At 31.7% G+C, this 20,710-nt stretch overlaps 1 protein-coding gene across 2 annotated transcripts in view; it reads left to right on the top strand.

Moving 5' to 3' along the window:
• Positions 1-15,057, top strand: part of LOC129218436 (sorting nexin lst-4-like) — a 91,253-nt gene extending 76,196 nt beyond the window's left edge. Inside the window, exons 16-17 of one of the 2 annotated variants that reach the window (XM_054852701.1) lie at positions 3,026-3,232; positions 12,873-15,057. In XM_054852701.1, coding sequence (XP_054708676.1) covers positions 3,026-3,232; positions 12,873-12,917 — 252 coding nt within the window. In that variant the 3' untranslated portion in view covers positions 12,918-15,057. The remainder of the gene's footprint in view (positions 1-3,025; positions 3,233-12,872) is intronic. The other variant, XM_054852700.1, reaches the window with a different exon arrangement.
• The last annotated feature ends 5,653 nt before the right edge of the window (positions 15,058-20,710 follow it).

The raw sequence follows: 20,710 nt of genomic DNA, 5'->3' as shown, positions 1-20,710 counted from the left end.
CCTAAAACTTTTGGAATAACCCTTGTATATACTGCCATGAGAAGGTAAAGGGCAACATCTGCAGAAATGAGCTTTTGAGATATTTGACGAAACGCCTTTTCGATTTCATACTAATAATAGGGAGATTTTGCACTTTTTTCGTGTTTTATTTTCAGTAGAAACTAAATAAGCAAGCTTGACAGTAAAGCTCAAATTCAATAGATGACAAAAATGCAAGAAGAAATATGGAAAATTTGCAGATACAGCCCTTTACCTTCCAACGGCCATTTATTCATAATTTTTCTCACTAAAGTGGATACAGAAATTTCTCTGTCAGAAGAAAAAATCAATATGAAATATTCTTTGGCCTTTTAAAACCTGTAAAAGATTGATGCTAAATGAATTATTTAAAGGATTTTCCACTTTCTTTTTTTTTTTTTTTTTTTTTTGTTCCAAACAGCTCCGGATTCTCTTGCGGAAATCAAAATAAATGTTACCATAAGATAAATTTTTGCATTCATTAGTGTGGGAAAAAAAAAAAAAAAACCTTATTGACTTATAAGATTCTTAAGAACAAATAGACATCAATTACAATGACTATATAAGTTTCTTTATTTTTTACTTTTTTTTGTTCATTATATTTAATGGATCTCAAAATGGAGCATTTTGCATTTCAGGCTTTTGAAAGTTTTGCTTCAAATTATAAAAAAAAAATCCTTACATTTTATGTAAAATCTTTTTGGTACCATTTTTCAATATGATATTTATTTTTGTTACCTCCTTTTAACTACATATTGTTCAATTTTAGAACATGTCAAATGCTTCATTTTGGTCATAGATATAAATGTGTTAAGCTATTATTTACCGAGCTAGATTATTGGTAAATCAGAAAAAGTTGTTCATCTGAATGTTTTATTGGGTTGTTCGGAAAATCATTTCGTTTTTTTTTGGGGAATATGAAAGACAGTTTTCGTATAATGAATAAATATTTTACTAAATTATATATTGGCCATTCTGGTCCAACACCTTTTGCCATCTTTCTGGCAGTAACATAATTCCCCTCTCATAAAAGTTTTGGTCCTTGCTGGCAAAAAACTGGTTCAGGTGGTTTTTGACATCTTCATTTGAGGTAAAGGTTTTGCCATCCAAAAAATTTTTCAGGGACCGGAACAAATAGTAGTCGGAAGGCGCCAGATCTGGAGAATATGGTGGATGTTGCAGTACGTCCCATTCAAGCTGTAAAAGTTTTTGGCGAGTGACCAAACTTGTGTGAGGTCTCGCATTATCCTGGTGGAACACTACACCCTTCCTGTTGATTAATTCGGGCCTCTTCTCTTTAAGTGAATCATTCAATTTGTCCAGCTGATGACAATAGACTTCTGAATTAATCGTTGTATTGTCCGGCAAAAGCTCAAAAAAAAACGTTTCCTTTGACATCCCACCAAACGGAGAGCATCACCTTTTTTTGGTGAATGTTGGCTTTTGACGCGCTTTGAGCCGGTTAATCTTTTCTGCTCCATGACCTCTTGCGTTTAACATTGTTGTATACAACCCATTTTTCGTCCCCAGTAATAATCCGCTTCAAAAATGGATCATTTTCTTGACGTTTGAGGAGCGAATCACACGCGTCAACGCGACGACACAAATTTCGCTCCGTAAGGACATGGGGCACCCACACATCGAGCTTCGAGGTTAAGCCCATGCCTTTCAAATGGCCATAAACAGTCGAATTCGACAAATTTAATCTCTCACCGATCTCTCGTGTGGTTATTCGCCGATTTGCATCAACTAATGCCTTTATCGCATCTTTGTCAGCTTCGACCGGCCTTCCAGACCGTGGTGCATCTTCGACATCAAAATTGCCGGATCGAAATTTTGCAAACCAGTTCTGGCACTGGCGTACTGTTAACACGCCTTCTCCATACACATCTGTCAATTTTTTTCTCGCTTGGACAGCATTTTTACCTTTTCTGAAGTAAAAAAGTAAAATATGACGAAACTGCTGCTTATTGCTCTCCATATTTAAAAGGGCACCAACCAAAAACTACTGCGTAGAATTAATAGAACTTTTTCACACACAAGCCTTGCAATATCAGCTCTCAAGACATATAATGGTTATGCGGCTTAAGTGTGAAGTTGGTTTCGAAAAAACGTAATTAAGTCCTCTGACGGGAAAAAAAACGAAATTACTTTCCGAACAACCCAATAATTAGTTAAAACTGTCATAAGTGTAGCATAGAAAATAACAAAACTAGCAGAATACTAGTTTTCAGTAGTTTTTTTGCATAATTTAAAGCAAGTTTTACTGCCTATATACAGAAACTTAGTTGCACCTGAGGATGAATGCTGTTTGTTTTGATCTCTTTATTTTTTAGAAAAATACTGCCTTGTTGGAAAGGATTCACAAGAGAGCTTGTAGATTAGCCAATAGATGCATAGATTATGATTCCAGGCTTAAAAGCATTAATATGTTTAGTCTTGGGCAAAGGAGAGTCAGAGGGGACTTGATTCAATTTTTAAATTTATTAACACAGAAGATGTTGCCAGGCTAAATTTTTGCACAGACTGCTGAGTCAGAATCCCTTGTTTTCAACTTTTGAAACCCGAAGCTAATCTCAAAATTAGGAAAAATGATACTTCAGTAGAGATGTAGGCATTTTAAAATGTTTATGGGAAATAACTGTTTTATGCAATCGTGTGAACAGTTTCAAGAGTGCTGTTGTTCTTCATAAGGGTTTATTATTTGAAAGAGCAATGTAGCTGAGATCAGTTCCTGTTGCCGGTTGTCACTTTTGTGCTTATTTGCCTTAAAATAAAGGACTAATTAATCAAAATAAAATTACTGAATAATTAAAAACAGAAAAAAATGGCATACAAATATTTTTTAATACTTAAATTGCGTTTTTGCTTTAAGGTAAAAAAGTCTAATATTTGCAAAAATGTCTTTTCTACTGTTACATTCTGTTGAACTAATTTTTGTGTCAATAGAACAGTTCTGCCTTGCACATGTAAGCAGAAAACTAACTGTGCTTCTTTTCTGAAATAGGGAGCAATACATAAAAAGCGGGAACATCAAAAGTTATTAGAGGAAGGAAAACTTTCTCAGGAAAATGTCTTTGCCATTAACCGTCGTACGGACATAATTTCATATGCTGTTTTGGCTGAAATAACTCATTTTCAACAAGAACAAGTTGGAGAGTTTAAAAGCATGATCCAAGATTTTCTGCAAGCACAAGTTCAATTTTATCTAAAGGTAATTAATTTGTTTTAGCTATATGATCTAGTTATGTTTTCATTTTTTTACTGTCAACTTTTCAAACTTTATATTTTGGAGTTTAAATGTGTAAATAGATTTTCCCCCCTTGTGGAAAAGTTTTGACAAAAACAAAGTTCTGAAAATAATCACTTAAAAAATTAAACTCTAGGTGCAGTTGAACTTACTTATGAAAAGCGAGAAGAGATCATGGTATTTACTCGTTTATAACTGAATCCTCATAAAAAACGAGTTTGTGTAAAAAAGTCATAAAAATTCATTCATACTTGCTCTTTATTAAATTGGTATTTTTGTACTGTACCAAAGAAGTTAGTTAATTTGCTTCAAACTGTCTTATTGTCTCATTTTTCTGTTATTGTTTTCAAATAATACCAAAGGGCTTAAAACCATTGTCATTTTACACCCCTGGTTTTGAAAAATGTTTGATTTCTTTCTGCACATCAAAAGCCAGCCAGAAGATATGTTGAGCATTGTTCAGCTTCCAATTCTTCATATTTCTCATCATTACTCTATTATTCTAAATTAAAAGTATCATTAAAAAATTGTTAAAGATAAATTGTTAGTACCAACAGGCAGGTTTGACAACAAATTGGTTTTTTAAAAATATTAATTTAAATCTTTCTTTTAACTAAATCCCTAGAAATCTTGTTAAATTCTAAATTTTACTTGTTCTATGATTTTCTTTTTCCAGTACAATCTTTCTGTTTTATATTAATTTTATCCCTGGGATTTATCTTCACTTGACTATTTTTATCGACTCAAATCTCTCCACTTACTCTACCTGAAAATTTAAATTTTTAGTCATGGACCAGTGAACCCTTAACTTAGTCATTACTTTTCCACTAGTAGCCCCTTTTTTAAGGACTTCTCTAAAAAAAAATGCTTTCATTTCCAAAAAAAAAAAAATAAAGCAATGAGGAAATTTTAATTTTCTATTCTAAAGATGGGTGTGAACAGGGATCAAAGTCGTCCTATATTTCCTATAAATCCTATATTTTTCAAAAACGGTCAAAAAGCGTCCTATATTAATGATACTCTGCAGAAATTTTTAACTTCTAAGTGTATTTTTAAAAAAGAGAAGGAAACAAAAAAAAAATCCCACATTTTTTATTTCTGTTTCTTCCAAATATTTTCCTGTCTGCCATTTTTGCCTTGTCTTTGCTCTTTTCTTGTGTGGAACCGCTCTTTCCACTGCAATATTGGGTAAAAAATAATGGTTAAGGTCGCTTTCTTCAGTTGGTGAAAAATAAGCTTAAACAATTTTGCAAAATTTTTTTTAAATGATTTTGAAGCACTTTTTTTTGTTTCTTTCATATTTGAAAATAAATTTAATTCATCATTCAAGGATGAATTAGGCAAAATAATTATTTGCAGAAAATTTTCTAGCTAGGATTTGTGTTTGCAGAAAGCTTTTCCCTTTATTTAAGTACCCAGAGGAATTCTGCCGTGTGCAGGTAAACGGCAGTATCTGCAGAAATGAGTTTTCGAGATATTTGTAGAAATGTGTGGCTAATTCAATACAAATATTAAAATGTTGGAATTTGGCGTTTTTTCCGCCCCTTTTTTCAGCGGAAACCAAATAAGCAAGCTTGTACAATAAAGATAACATACAATGGATGACAAAAATGCAAAATGTAAAATTTGCAGTTACTGCCCTTTACCTGCACACGGCAGAATTCTACACCTTTTGCATAACAAGTTGTGTGACCTTTTTATTGAAAGCTATGTGCTGCTTCACCAAAGAAGAAGCTCTTAAAGGGAAAACAGGTGAAAAATTATTCCAGTTAGACCCCGTTGATAAGTATTGGAATTTCATCTTAATTTAAAGATGTAAGTTCAATTCCAAAGAATTTTATTTTCATCATTCATTGAAGAAGCCCAGTGGCTTAGTGGTAGTGCTTCCACGCTGCAGGCCCGGGATCTATTCCCGGGTCGGGAATGTTCGCATCAGTGGCGTAGCTACATAGTTTGCCGCCCGGGGCGGTTCCTCAATTTGCCGCCCTTTTGGTTGTGAAAGAGCTAATACATAAAACTGTCAAAGGTATTTAAATTAAAACTAGAAATTTAATTGAAGAAAAAATAAGACTTAATTATTCTCTATGTTTTTCAAAAGAAAAAAAAAGTTAAGGGGGATAAGGGCCCACACTTGGAGAAAACTGCTAAATTTAAGTCAAAAACTGCAATTTTAGTAAAGTCTAAAGTTATTAGAAAGAGCGCTTTGGGTTTGCTGCCAATTTTTTTTCAGAATTAGTCTCTTTTAGTGTTTCTTTGTTGACGTTAGGGGATCAGTGGGCAACGAAAGGAAATTTTACGAAATTTTAAAATGCAGCTTAGGCTACTTAGGAGAAGTCGAGGAAATCGGAAACGGTCGGATACTCAATGCGGTATGCGTATTCTAACACAGTTGTAGGCATTAGGAGAGAGAGGGGTGCTGAGGTTTCTTACTGAAATGTTTTTAAAATTGAAATAAATTTTGGGGTATCTTTGCTGGTTTGGTTGAAAGGGAAGGTTCGGGTTCTTTCTTTGGAAATTTTTCGGCACCGAAGTCTCGAAAACGCAATTCTAGGCTGTTTTTTGGTGTCGTCGTTGAGGGGTTCCCTAATGGGCATAAAAAATGTTGTGAAGCCAGGCATTTCTCTCCTGAAAAATTTCCGTAATTGACGTCCGACTTTGGGCTTTGTTTTATAATGTTAGGAGGGAAGAGAGGACAGAGGGAAGTTTCCCTCTCAAAATCATTTTTAAAGCTGAAGTTCATTTTAGACTTTCTGTCAGAAAGAAGGGTTAGCGAGCTCTCCTACTCACGCAAATTTCTAAGAAAGAAAATTTTGGGCTACCTTTGGGGAAGTTAGGAAAAGGAGTGAAGAGTTCTTCCCTAGGAAATTTTTCAAAATTGAAGTTTTCAAAACGCAGTTTTAATTTTTGGAGGCGTTAGGTGAGAGGGGAAAGGAGATTAAGATATCTCGCTCGGAAAATTTCCAAAATTAAAGTCCTAAAAACGTATTTTAGGCTATATTTGATCACTTTAGGGGATCAAAGACACTCAGGGTTCAAATGCTGTTTTCAGAAATTGATATTGAAGTATCGAAGCTTTAAAAACGTAATTTTAGGCTAGATGTTGAGACTTAAGAAGTGAGAGTGGGAGTTTTTTCCAGGAAAGTTTTCAGAATTAAAGGCCTAAATTGACGTCCTAAATATATACTTTTTGGCTGTGTTTGCTACGTTAGAGGAAACGGCAGGGGAATGGACTCTGTCGAGAAATTTTTCAACATTGAGGTCTAAAAACGTATTTCCAAACTATCTTTGGAGATACAGTGAAACCTGTGTAAGTTGACCACTTGTGGTGCACTACTTTAGTGGTCAACTTAAACAGGAGGTCAACATATAGAGGTTCAATTATATGATATAGATCTAATTCCGTGCCTGAAAATAGCGGTCAACTTAAACAGGTGGTCAACTTACAAGGGTGGTCAACTTTACAGGTTTTACTGTATAAGGAAAAGGGATGAGATATAAAGTGCTCTACCACCTAAAAACATTTTTGTACTATAAGACTGCAGAGTGGGGGTGGGAGAGGTTTCCAACCAGAATTATTTGAAACTGAATTCTTTAAAACGCATTTTGGACTATGTTTGTATAAGTAGAGGGTCCAAACCAAACATTAAGAAATAAAATTCGCTTACCTTCCATATCCAAAATTGTCGGACAGATTATCTACTCTAAAAAGCGAGAAAACGGAAATCCCTTATACTTCGTTTGAAGAAGAGATTTCTTGTAAAGAGTGGGAAATTAAAGCAAACTCTAAAACATATAAAGTGTGATGAGCAATAAATTGTATAGTGTAACATTTTATACCTCCCCCTCTTTTTCTTACTCTTGTCATCATTTTTCTGAAGTAAAAAAAAAAAGTTTTTGTTTTACTAGTAGGCTTTCAAGAAACTCTCTTAAAATCCTGTTTTAGCTTTTTCTTATAACAAAAATTGGAAAAGTTCATTGTTTTCGTCTTCCTGAAGTTAACCTCTACAACAGTCTAAGTAACAGATTTTTTAAAAAATACTATGCACTTTTCATAATGCACTCAAAGAGACAAAATAACTTTTCTGGGTTAGAATGGAATATTTAAGTATTCCTCTAGTTTTCAATTCTTCCAATAAAATGACACCACAAACGAAGAAAAGTATGGCTCAATTCAGGTAGAGAATTTCTTATTATTATCAAGCTTTCATTCATAGATTTGAGTGTTCAAACATGCATATTTTTCTGGGAAAGTTTGGTTCGAAATGACTTGAGCCGCACTTTTCTTCGTTTGTGGTGCCACTTTCTTGGAATAATTGAAAACTACAGGAATACTTATGCCCCAGAAAAGTTATTTTGTCCTTTTGAGTGCTTTTAAATCCTTTTTGCCTGCAGTAACAGATTAAAACCATAATTTCCTTATCTGGAAAATACATTTATTTTTTCCATATCAAAAGGGTCAATTTGCCGCCCCTAGAAAAGTGCCGCCCGGGGCGGACCGCCCCCTCCGCCCCCCTAGCTACGCCACTGGGTCGCATCACCCATCATTCCTTCAGTGGGTCGATTAAATGAGTACACCAAGGGTGAATTTGGAAACAAGGATAGGTCGCCTCAGTGCCACCGCAAGCGTTCGGAAATGTTTACGGTTGAACTAGTGACGTCATTTAACCGCGTTCGGAAACGCTGCAGTCGTTTTTTGGCAGGTGACTTGGTGGCAGCCTGTTGCACCACTGTCTGGAAGCGGTTAGCGAGGTCTTAAATGTCAGAAAGTCTGTTGGCCAATCCGGTCGTATCTCATGTTTTGATCGTAATGCACGTGACTTTCCCCATCTCGAAAGTTACGCTTTGATTGGAGCGTTGCTTGCTGCTGAACTAGAACTATCGCGGTGTAACCACGAGCGTTCGGAAACACAGCTGTTCTACGAGGCTACCTAGAGAAATTCCAGATATGTCATAACCACACTGGACTAACCACGTGGTGTAACCGGTGGATTATTTCCGAACTCAGTCCAAGAGTGCTTGGGAACTAAACCCAAAAAGAAAAAAAATTCAAAAGATGAAATAAGAAGGGAGAGAAATGTGGAAACTAAATCGAATGATGTAACAAAAAAATCTTTTTGAAATAAACTGAAAGGATTTAAGGAAATCATTAATTCAGCTCAGACAATGATAGATGAGGGGAATACTAAATTAAAATTATTGCCTTAAACGCAAATGTGTGACTGACATTCAGACTTCACAATTTTTATTTGTTTATTTATTTGTGTGAGAAATTTAAATTTTTATATTGTAACAGTAAAGAATCAATAAGACATGTATAAAAAATTTTTTATGTATGTATATTTTTTCATCAATGGCACTAAAAAGTAACTTTTTATTGATGTTTGTGCAAACTTTATTCATTATATATCCTTTTTTTCGGTGTCCTATAAATCCCATTTTTTTTTCAAAATGTGTCCTATATTTTTTTCAAAAAATGCCCTATAGTTTGTCAGTTGGTCACTTTGATCCCTGTGTGAAAAAAAGTCCTGGCAAATGAGGCCTGTAGCTACAGTAAGCATATTTGTACAAAATAGACAGAGGAAGCTTAAAATTGATATTATTTCAACCATGAGTTCATAAATAAAGTTAAAGCATGATCATATGAATTTAAATCAAACATAAAGATTATTTATTTGAAAAGATAGAAGTTTGTGTATGCGTGATTCTCCAAAATCCTAACAATATTATGTCCCTGGAGCCTAACACAAGACTTGTTTGATCTAGAAATTTTTTTTTTATTTTTAATAGTTAGAAATAATTTTTCCAATATTATTCCATTCTTATTAAAACAATACTTTATTTATTTTTTCCACCAAAATTTTTTAAAAAGCCAGAAAGCTTTTGACATGTCCCAATTCGTTTCTGAAATATACTGAAATCATTTTAAATTTTTAAGTCAACATTCCACAAATTTAATATCTACTGTTAAATTATGCATCCTTTGAAGGTATAAAATAACATAACTTTAAAGAAATGTAATTGCTAAAAAAATCAAGGAATATCATTTTAAAATCTGTCCCCAGGTTTTCATGTCATTCTCCTGTCCTGGGAATAAGTTCAATTATTATAGATTAAAAAAGGGAATTTTTGATCTGCTGTACTATAACGCAGTTCATTATTGCCATTTTATTGGATTCCTCGAGTATTTTGATAATGTGATTTGTCTGCTATTTTTATTAAAATTTTGAAGTTAAAAAATGGGTATGTAACAATTTTGATGTCATTCTCCTGGACAACATTTTTTCTTTAATTAAAAGAACAAGAATAATCCTGCTCATAGTGTGTTGTTGAATTAAGAGGTTAGAATAGAAAAATAACATTCTTTACCTTAGTTATAACCCTGGACCTACGTAACAGGCAAGTTGTAAGAAAAATATCATTCTACTGGCGCAAAAAAAAAAAAAAAAAATCGTTCTCCTGGCGCAAAATGTCATGCTCTTGATGCAAAAAAGATCCCTCTCCTAGCATTATTTATAACAGACTGGTAATACATTTAGTAGAATGGAATTTATTTCCAATACATTAGTTAGAAAATAAGATTATGACTTTTTAAAAAAAGCTGAATTTGGCAAAAACAGTAATTAAAAATGTAGCAGTAGAAAAATTCTGTTTATTTATTTTTTCCCTTTTTTCTTCAGAGGAATCTTTCAAAAAAAGATTTGTTGGTTATACATTCTGTTATTTTAATGTCGCTCGAATAGGTAAATGAAGATGCTTTAAATTTCTGACTTAGATAAATTAGAGCACAACTTTCTAGAATTAGGTAAATCCTTTTCTAAATTAGAGAATTAGAAATAGCAAACAGTAGAACTTAATACGAAAATTGTCATTAATTTGTTAATTTAGAATTTTCAGTATAGCAATGTAATTTTTTTTGGTTAAAATAACTCCGTTATTCGAAGTGTAAGTTATACAGAGTGAATAATATGTAATAACCTATATGAAAGTAGTAGGACTTGATGACATGTTTGCTATTGGAGAGTGTTGGTTAAGGGAAGTTTTACATAGATTTGCTTTGTGTGCAATAACATACTTTTTGATTTGGTTACTGTTATTTCTTTATTACTATAGTTAAATTTTTGATAACCTTTGATGAAACTCATTTTGCAACTCTCCTGGTGTGTGAAAATTTAAACCCCTGTTTTCAGGGGTGTAGCATAGTTAAAGAGAGTTCCCTCTATTTTTCTCTTTATAAGTTCCTCACTAAGAGGGGTTTTTTTTTTTTCAGATTTTTTTAAAGCATTTTTATTTTTTTTTTTAAATTGTGAGTGGAAAATGTCCGGTTTTTGAAGAATCACCCTTATATATTTTTTTAACTGTAATTATACACATAAACAGTGAATAAATCGATTTTATGTACATTTCCAACTAAGTAGGCAAATAAAAATGGGTAGCTGTCTGATTTGAAGATACTATTTCTATACATTGAAAGGTATTGTTATTTTTTAAATCTATATGATGGCTCTTAAAAAAATTAATGAATAAACTGATGTTAATCAAAACAAAAACAATTTTTGTTACTTCTTCATCAAACTGTCACTTGATTTTTATCACATATAGCATAATCTAATGTGTTTATTCTTCACTATTTTTCCTTATTATAGAAAAGGTTCCAAATAAAAGAGGGGGGAGGGTGCCTGGCTCAGACTGAGCCTTTGAAATTTCTTGGGCAGGTGTTTTTAGAGGTATTTTCCTCTCTATTGGTGACTCCCACTCTTGGGGATGATTCTTGGGGTCTGATATTTGGGAGAGGAGGGAGTGTGTCATTGTTCTTGGGGGAGGGGTACCCCTATTAATGGTATGGTACTAGGTTGTCTGTAGTAAATTTAATTTGAATTATATGTATTCATTTTAAATTGGTTTACATCACATTATAAATGTTTTCGGTGAACTTGCCTGAAATATGATGGTCATGAAAAAAATGAAATGAAAAAAATAACAATTTTAAATGTAGTTGTGGTAATAATTATGAGTCATTTATTTAATGTAGCTTCCGAAAGCATTTTCAAAAAATCCAAAAAATCTGATTTAAATTTAAAAAAAACTAATTTTAAAATTTTTTTTTCTTGTTGTTTTATAATGTTTTTTTACTCCCTACCAACAAGTGATCAACATTATGTTGATCAACATCTCATTGATTAAAAATCCAAGTATAATTTTATCAATTGAATGAGTTATTAAGACACTAATTGCAATATTTCCCTGAAGTAGTCAAAGTAATGAAGATGCGATAAAATGTCTGTCTAATAATTGTTTTTCTGAAGTGATTTTGTAACTATATCTTTCCACAGATTTTATTAGCGGTTCTTTAAGTAAGAACCTTCTTCTTTTTCCCTTCAAACTTTGTGGTTTTATGTTATGTAAGTAGGTGTCATTGCTTCAGAGCATTTGTGTTTCCTTGTTTTTTTTTTTTTTTAAATATTAATAAATGTAGTTGAGTTAAAGTTATTTTGATTATAATTTACTAGATGTAAAAGATGCGCTCCTACCATTTATATTTATATATTTCTGATATTTAAATATTTCATTACTTAGAATGGATCTAGAAAATCAATTTTTTTTTTAAAGAATATAATGAATTTCATCCTTATTTAAAAATCAATACTGGTCCAACTGCTGAGAGATCTAGAAAAAATGAGGAGTTAATAAAAGAAAAATGTCCACCGTTTACTCTTTATTTTTCATTATTTTTTAACTAATATTTGGAGCTTGTAAAATCGTTTTTATGAATATCTCCTTTTATCAGACAACTTAATTCATTTTAACAGTAAACATGCATGATTAGTAAGGAAAATCTAGTTTGCACAAGTACATGATTGAAAAAAACTTGAGGTGGAAAAAATATCTTATGCTGACGGAGGGAAAATATATAGTGTGGTTATCTTATAGTTAAATAAGGGAAAAAGAAAGCTCTAACTTAAATTGAATCATATAATAAAGAAATATGTGGTTCAGTAGCCAGAATGAAGCATTAGTTGGAAAATGTTGGGAATCTTGACTGTCATTCTGGTGACAGAATGATGATATATTTAAAATATTTCTTAGACCATTATTAGCAGAAGCAATACTCATCTTAGTTTTTGGTTCAAATTCATTATTCTCATTTAGTTCTGACTGAAGGAAACTAGGAATTCAGATAGCTTTAAATGAATAGGATATAACTTTAGAGTAAAAATGTAATACAACATAAAATTTCTATATATTTCATATTGCATCCTAGTTAATAACAAGTCTAACCGTTTTGTCTTTCTCTCAATTCCATTAAAAACTTCTCTTGAATAGTCTTTGCCAAATGGACAATGTCTATACGAAAACCATGACTTGAACTTATTATCTTTCATATTATCAAACACAAAGCAACAGTAAGATATTTTACTGTTATTACTGAGATCAGATGTCTCTCTCTTGCTCTGAGACAACAACATTTACTATTCATCATTTATGCCTCAGTAATTTTGACAAAATTCATCCAATTAAAAAAAAAATTAAATCTTAATGTCAGCAAATTTTGAGCAAGACTGATAAATATGCATGGTTTTAATCTAATATTTTTTCCTTTTAACAGGTTGCCGAGAAACTCCAATCAGCATTAGATCTATATGATACATAAGTTGATAATCAAAAGGAAATTATGCTTTGTTGCTGCCATTTAGATGTCTAGTCGTAATATATTTTTTATCAGTTGAAAAGCCCTCCTATGCTTTATCCTTTTTCCTATGTATTTTTCTATTGTACGGCATAATTTATTTAATATTCACTTATAATATTTAAACAAATTTATTAAGATCTCAGCTATAACTTTTATTATATGCTAAAAAATGTTTGGAGCTCAAAATTTTGTTACTTCTCCATCAATTAAAAAATAATTTACTGTGGTACTTCTCTATGCTTTTTGGTTAGAGAGACACAAAACTCTGGAACAAAAAGGCATCTTTCAACAGATTAAGAAATGTTGTAGAAAACATTTATCAGGTGGTACCATAGTTTCTCCATTGGTAATGTTTTTAAAATGTATTTAAATGTTTTGGCATTTAAGAAATAAGTATAAAATGTGGGTAGCACATAAATTAAGGGAATTTGGAACCCTCTGTATGGGTAATGTTAAATAGATCACTTTCAGTGTACCTTTTCTGGAAATTTGCTAAAAATATCCTCTCAAGCCTTTTTTTTTTATAAGTCAGACATACTTTCAAAAATTGTTGAAAAAATAAACATACATGGTTTAACTTAATGCTCATTTGTTAAATACTAGAACGCATAAAATACGTGTTGTAAAATTTTTTATGGATACATGCACAATAATTTCTGAGAAAAGAATAATAAAACCTTCAAAAACCATATTTTGAGAAAACTGCTTTTTTATAGCTCAACAATTTCATCTAAAAATATAGCATCATGATTCATTTAAAACAAAATTTTGAGACTTCACTTTTTAACATTTACGGGTTCCAACATCACTTAAATACTAGTATGTACAACTTAAGAAAGCCTTTATGCAATTTTTTCAAACATGTGAAAAGCTGAAATATTTATACAAATACAGGAGAACACTAAAATCCAATTTTTCGGAGAATCTTTGTTTAGTTGTAACATGAATATGGGATAAGAATACAGTGCACTTATTTTCAGCATTAAATCAGAGGCGTTTTTTAAGTGCCTTTCCAGAGCAAAACAGCTGTTAAATTATTTCATCAACTCACACCATGTTTTATAAACTTCTTTTCATAATTCATTGTGCTGTTTGAAAATCATTCTTCAGTTAGTTTGTTGAAATTGGCTAACATTACTTTGCAAATGTGGCACAGTTTGGAAATTTAAAAGGTGAAAACTATGTGCATTGTGTTCCTCCTAACACTGAAAAAAAAAGTTCCGGTAGTACACAATGGCTTGTACAATATTCTTCCATTTCCCATTAATGAGCAACACAGTTGCAACAGTGAAAAACGTTTGACACAAAACTGAGGAGTCCAATTTTTTTGTATGTTTACAGACTTTCTTGTTGAAAGTTTTGCACTCAATTGTACATTATATTGTTTGGACCACTGTATAATTTAATGTTAACTCAGTTAAGTTTTTTCGTGTTAAACATTGCACTGTACATTTTAAAAAAATAATTAATTAAATGAAGTTGCATTTTCATCTTATCTAGTCATTTTCTTCCTATTCAATTCCTTTGTGTGTTGTATTAAATATGTTCTTTTATCTAAAGCTTTTCTAGTCATTTTCTTAGCTACTAATGCATTTTCACTTTTGCTTCAAATATGATTTGATGAAACTTTTTTACATAAGCACTCAGACAAAAATAATGAAAAAAGAAAAAAAAAATCATTTTGTGTGTATTACTGGAAAAAAAATGGAGGAGGAGAGGACAAAACAACAGAAGCACAGTGTTTTGAGCTTTAAGAAAGTCAAGAATTCTTATGTGAAGAAGGTTTGACTGTATGAAATTGTACTATTAAAATTCTATTTTGATTTAAAGATTTTTTTTCCTTTTGCTTGAATTAAAATCATGTATTAAGTTATAGGCATCTCATCCCCCCCCCCCCCCAGATTTCCTGTTTTATTATCTTATATGTTTGCAATTTTGAGATTATACATATTTTTACCACATTTTTATGACACAGAAGCAGCTATGCAGTGATTTATTTGAATCTCATTCACATTTTACTTTGTTATAGTATAATTATATTGTTAAAATCTGCAATTGAGCTTTATTGATGTGCATTTTTTGCATTGTTTTGATAAAGTTTTTTTTTGGTAGTGTTTATTTTTTCTTTCTTTTTATTGTATGTATCTTCTTTCACTTAAATTTTTACATCTAAGTGAAATATTTAGCATTTGTCTGAACTTTTTATTTTGTTAAGTTTCCAATCATTATTGATTAAGTTTCATATCCTAAAGCTATTAATAAAAAAATTGGAGTAAAAAATGAAGTAATAACAACAGTACCATCATCATGATGTAAATATTAGTAGTGTTAGTAGATTAACCATATTTTGGTGCATGATTCATTCCTTTCATACTATTATTGCATAAAATAGATATCTATATGTTAAAACTATAGTTGTATTAAATGTAATCAAATTGCCTTGCTTATATTTGCCAAGCTTTAGATGTCTATTTTTAGAGAAAGATTTGATTTTTTAAATCAGACTATTTGCTTTAAGTGCTGTTAATCTATCGTTAATGAATCAATTGATTAAAAAAAAGTTTTAAAATATGTGGTATAAAGGATGTTAAATATGTGATTTTTTATGAAATTACATATTATATGAGTTGCTATTTTTACTTTATGGCAAGTACATTGAAGACATTGTAGCGTTAAGTTTATATCGTCATCTCTAATAGCCCAGTCAATGAAGGTAAAAAAATAGGCTTTGTCGCAACTAATTTAGGGAAAGCTGAATTTTGGCAGGATGTTAGCACACCAAGTATACATTAAAAAAACACAAAGTCCCGACCCCCACCCCTCTTGCTTTCCTCCCCACCCCCTCCGAAACATTACAAGAGCAGTGCTATGATTATAACATTTTCGTGTCGCAACAAATTAAGAGAAAGCTGAATTTTTGCAGGATGTTAGCACTCCCAATATATACAAAAAAAAACACTAAGCCCCGACCCCCCCCTCTTGCTCCCCCCCCCCCAACCCTTCAGAAGCATTGCAAAAGCAGTACTATGATTACAGCTCAAAAATTATAATGATGTTACCTGGGAGTTCCTTTTTTTATTTCAACCCTAACAATATTATATACCAGTGGTGCCCAACCTACGGCACGCAGGACACATCCGGCCCGCGAAACTGATCCGTGTGGCCCGTTATTTTAAAATGTTACAACTCAAAGAATGCAATTAATGAAAATGTTACAAATTAGGAGTCAAATATTTAGAAGTAAGTTTCTGAAAACAGGTTGCATTTAACAAAATAAGCATCAAATAATGATAACAACTTTTATTGATTTGCAATTTTCTTTCCTTTTCCATATTTTCCCATTTCATTTAGAAAAAAGTAAAACAATTTTGATATTTTATATGTGCTTTATCCTGTGAGAACGATTTTAGTATGATCTGCGGCCCTCGGGAAGAAAATGTTGGGGACCACTCTTATAAACAAATTATATTACATACACTTTTGATGTAGATAGCTCAGTTTCATCATTTTAATAACTTAATCATTAAGAGAAAACTCACTACAAAAAGTAACTTCAACAAATTATAGCTTTTTATACATCTTGGGAAGAAATGTTTGAACAAAATTTATAGGTAATAATATATTGATAATCATTTAGTTGAAATAGAGCAACAATATAATGACGTTCACTTTAAGTTTTACCACCATAACGCAATTTTTTGTCACAAAAGTTAATAGTTCGTTTGTGTCGCCGATAGTAGTCTACAAAATAATGTCAATGTTTGGCTAACTATTTAAGTCTTGCATTAAATAACTCAGGAATAGTATATTTCAACTGATTATTTTCTCGCAGCGGATATTATTAATGTTTAATATAACTTTTGGTTATTATTTTTTAGTCTTTTATAAGGGGTCATCTTCTAATATTTCGTTGGTTTGGTCCAGAAATATTGTTACAGTGCATTCCACTACCGTGTCCACACATTGATGAGCAATCAAACCAAGCTTTATGACAGATACTGTTTGTAACTCATAATGTTTTACAATTGCAAGATATTGGTTGAGCAGAGGTAATCGCCATGAGCTTAGGAATCAGTCTGTTGCTTGAAGTATATTGACAACCCGACTGTTCTGGGGGAAGTTTAAAACCTAATCAAGTTTGAATCTGGTGGTAAACCCTGAAAAGATGTTACGAGCTGCGTCTGAAGTTGGTGGAAGTTTTGCTAAATCAAAATTTGACTTTAAGGACATTTTTGCTGTTACTTGCTTATACACAAACTTTTATTAACACTTGGTTAGGTTTTAAACTTCCAGCAGAAGAATGGGGTTGGCAATACACTTCAAGCAACTGACTGATACCTAAGCCCATGACAATTACCCCCTACTCCAAATAAACTTCTCCCACTAATAATCTTGCAATTGTAAAACATTGTGTGTTACAAACAGTAGCTGTCGTAAAGATGGGTTCGATTGCACGTCTATTTGTGAACACTGTAGTGCAATGCACTGTAACAATATTTTTGGACCAAACATTATTCTGTAGGTGAAAACTATCAGCGACACAAACGAACTATAAACTTTTGTAACAAAATATTGCATTTCATTGTAAAACCTTAAAGTGAATGTAATTACATTGATGCTCCATTTCAACTAAATGACTATTGCAGATTACATTTCTTCCCAAGACGTAGTGATAAAAAGCTGTTGTTTGTTGAATTTATTTTTTTGTTTTTTGTAGTGAGTTTTCTGTATGTGATTAAGTTAGTGAAACGGTGAAACTGAGTTATCTACACAAAAAGTGCATGTAACATAATTTGTTTATAACAGCATGGTCCCCAATCTTTTTCTTCCCATAAAGGCCGCAGATCATACTAAAATCGTTCTCGCGGGATGGAGCCCATATAAAATTTCAAAATATTTTACTCTTTTCCAAATGATATGGGAAAATATGAAAAAGGAAGGAAAATTGCAAACAAATTTTTCTTATCATTACTTGATGCTTCTTTTGTTAAATGCAACCTGTTTTTCATAAACCAATTTCTAAATATTTGGCTCCAAATTCGGAACATTGTCATTAATCGTACTCTTCGCATTGTAACATTTCACAAAACAGGTTACTTGGATCAGCTTCGCGGGCTGAATGTAGCCCGTGGGTCATAAGTTGGGCACCACTGGTTTCTCATATTGTTAGGAGTGAAATAAAAAAAGGAACACCTCTGTAACATTGCAATGTTTCGGAGGGGGTGGAGAGAAAAGCAAGAGGGGTGGGGGTTGGGACTTTGTGTTTTTTTAGTGTATACTTTATGTGTTAACATCCTGCAAAAATTCAGCCTTCCCTAAATTAGTTGTGACACGAAACCTTTATTGACTGGGCTATAAGCTTAAATACAATTTATTTCATTGTAAGATATATTTTTGCTTCTGAACTAATTCTTTTACTACCAGAAGTTTTACAGAGTTCCTTCGTTGTTCAAGAACAAGTTCTACTAATTGCCCACTCATGTGCTAGAACTTAACTGTATTTTAGGAAAAATGAAACAATTTGTGAAATAGTTTAGTGATATATGCCTAGTATTATTTTGAGAGTAGACTTGTTAGGCAAAAATGAAGTTGCATAGAATATGTACAAAAATATAATATTTGCTTAGATATGCTCTATTTTTAATCAAAACATTTTATAATCAGTCCATTTTCACCACCAACTTGCAAGTTTGTTATGCTACTTTAAAAAAAAAAAAAACAGTTTTATTTTTCAATACACAGGTTCATACATATCAGAATTTCATGTTTTAAGTTGAAAAATTCAAAATCTTTGAAATATTGTAAATTATTGTGTTGTTGCTCAAATATAATTTTTGAATACCAAATAATAGCTCCATTAAATCTGAGCTGATTGCAGGATGGTTTAGGTGATGGTGGATCTGATTTTGTTTTATTGTGAATGTTTATATGCATATAATAGTTATGTTTTCAAGAGTCACTCATATTTGAGTGTAGTGTTGTCTATTGTTGAATTTTTTACATTCTATTACATTGTTGAGGCCTCTACATGTTATGTTTGTTTTATAAAACTTTTTCATCTAATGTTTTATTTGTGCATTTTAAAGTAACACATGTAGTCAGTGCCTATATTGTTGATGTGAATGAAGTAAGATAAGATAAATAGTACAAAGTATCTTGTAATGATAGATTTAGGACTGTAATGTATACATATATATACACTCACACATGTGTTTGTATGTATATTCTATAAAGTGTTTATGTATGTATAAAGATAATCTAAATGTATGCAATAAAATAAAAGCATCTTTAAACCAAAAAACTTCAAGTTTCTTTATTGATTTGTTTTAATTTTAAGGTATGAAGTTAGAATGCATTCAATTAGTTTGAGTAAAACATAAGTGAGGTTTCTTTAAAATAGTTATTAAATCTAAAATCATTACATTGCTTTCAACAATGCTTTAAAGTCTGAGACACCAATTTTCCCCTCTATCATTAGTGTTTTCCCCCTCAATTATAACTAACATGTATTTGCATTAAAAAAAAAAAAAACCTTTGTTACATTTCATTGTTCTGTTTTTGAATGTTATTGAATAATAATAATTTTTGGTTTAAATTTGACAGTCTGTTTTCTTTGGGTATTGTCTATTGAATTAAATTAATTTTAGGAATTATTGTATCTTTTTGAAGAGCTATATTTTTATGAAAGTAGTTGTGAACTTGGTATCAACAAGATGGGGGAAAAGACAAGTAAGCTGTCAATTCTCAAATCATTAAAATAGACATTATGATATAGTGAATTATTTGAAAATCTTCAGATGCAATACAGTATTAGTAATTCCCCAATAAATTAAAAAATGTAGCTGTTTCAAGCTTATTTGGAACCTTTTTTACTTCCTTTTACAAAAAAGGAAGTATTGTTTTCGCAAAAAAAATGTTCACTCAAAAATCAGCCTTAATTTCCATTTTGCTCACCACCGAATGAATGTTGAGTTTTTTTTTTTTCGACCCGACCACACGTGATATATGCCTAAGAACGTACAAACACCCGAAATATCCAGTTTGACGATCCCCGAGTTAATTACAATGTGTTTTCTCGTGAAGTCCGTATGTATGTATCTCGCATAACTCAAAAACGGTATGTTCTATAAAAGTGAAATTTGGTACGTAGACTTCTAGTGGGGTCTAGTTGTGCACTGTCCTTTTTGGGTGCATTCTGATGTTCCTAAGGGGGTTTTTTACACCTTTTTGGGGGGAAATCATTGTTAATTTCAATGCTATCTCAAGTGGTGTTATAATTTGTCAAACACTTGGCAATATATCACCAAGCTTTTGTCCGCCAAGTTGGCGATTTTTTTCTTTTTAAGTCTGGTTTTAATTTGGCCAATGTTGGTGATATTTAAAGAGTTAACCACTGAATCACATTGAAATTGCCAATAATGAGGAAATAATTCTGTGTAAAACGTTTTTTTGCTTCGGTTCGTAAGAAACTAGGGGTGAAAATATTTAGTGTTTCCTTGCTTACTCCAAGGCGCTATTATCATTAAATTGGCATAAAAGGAAGTCATGTGATGCACACATCAGCTCGTTTTTTTTTCAGTGTTGAACTCAGCCCACTAAAAATTGAATATTTCTTCTAAACAATTTTTTCATAATACTCATTTTAAATTTTTAGTGTGTTACATTGTGCTTGGTATGTTTAGGTAATATGTTAAGATAATACTAATTGGCTCATAAATTGTTGGTTGAAGCTGGTATGCAGAGTAGAAGTTAGC

This window comes from Uloborus diversus, chromosome 3 (genome assembly GCF_026930045.1).
Source record: "Uloborus diversus isolate 005 chromosome 3, Udiv.v.3.1, whole genome shotgun sequence".
NCBI classification, from domain to species: Eukaryota; Metazoa; Arthropoda; class Arachnida; order Araneae; family Uloboridae; genus Uloborus; species Uloborus diversus.
Note: the sequence above shows the minus strand (reverse complement) of the source record. Positions and strands in the feature narration are given on the sequence as shown.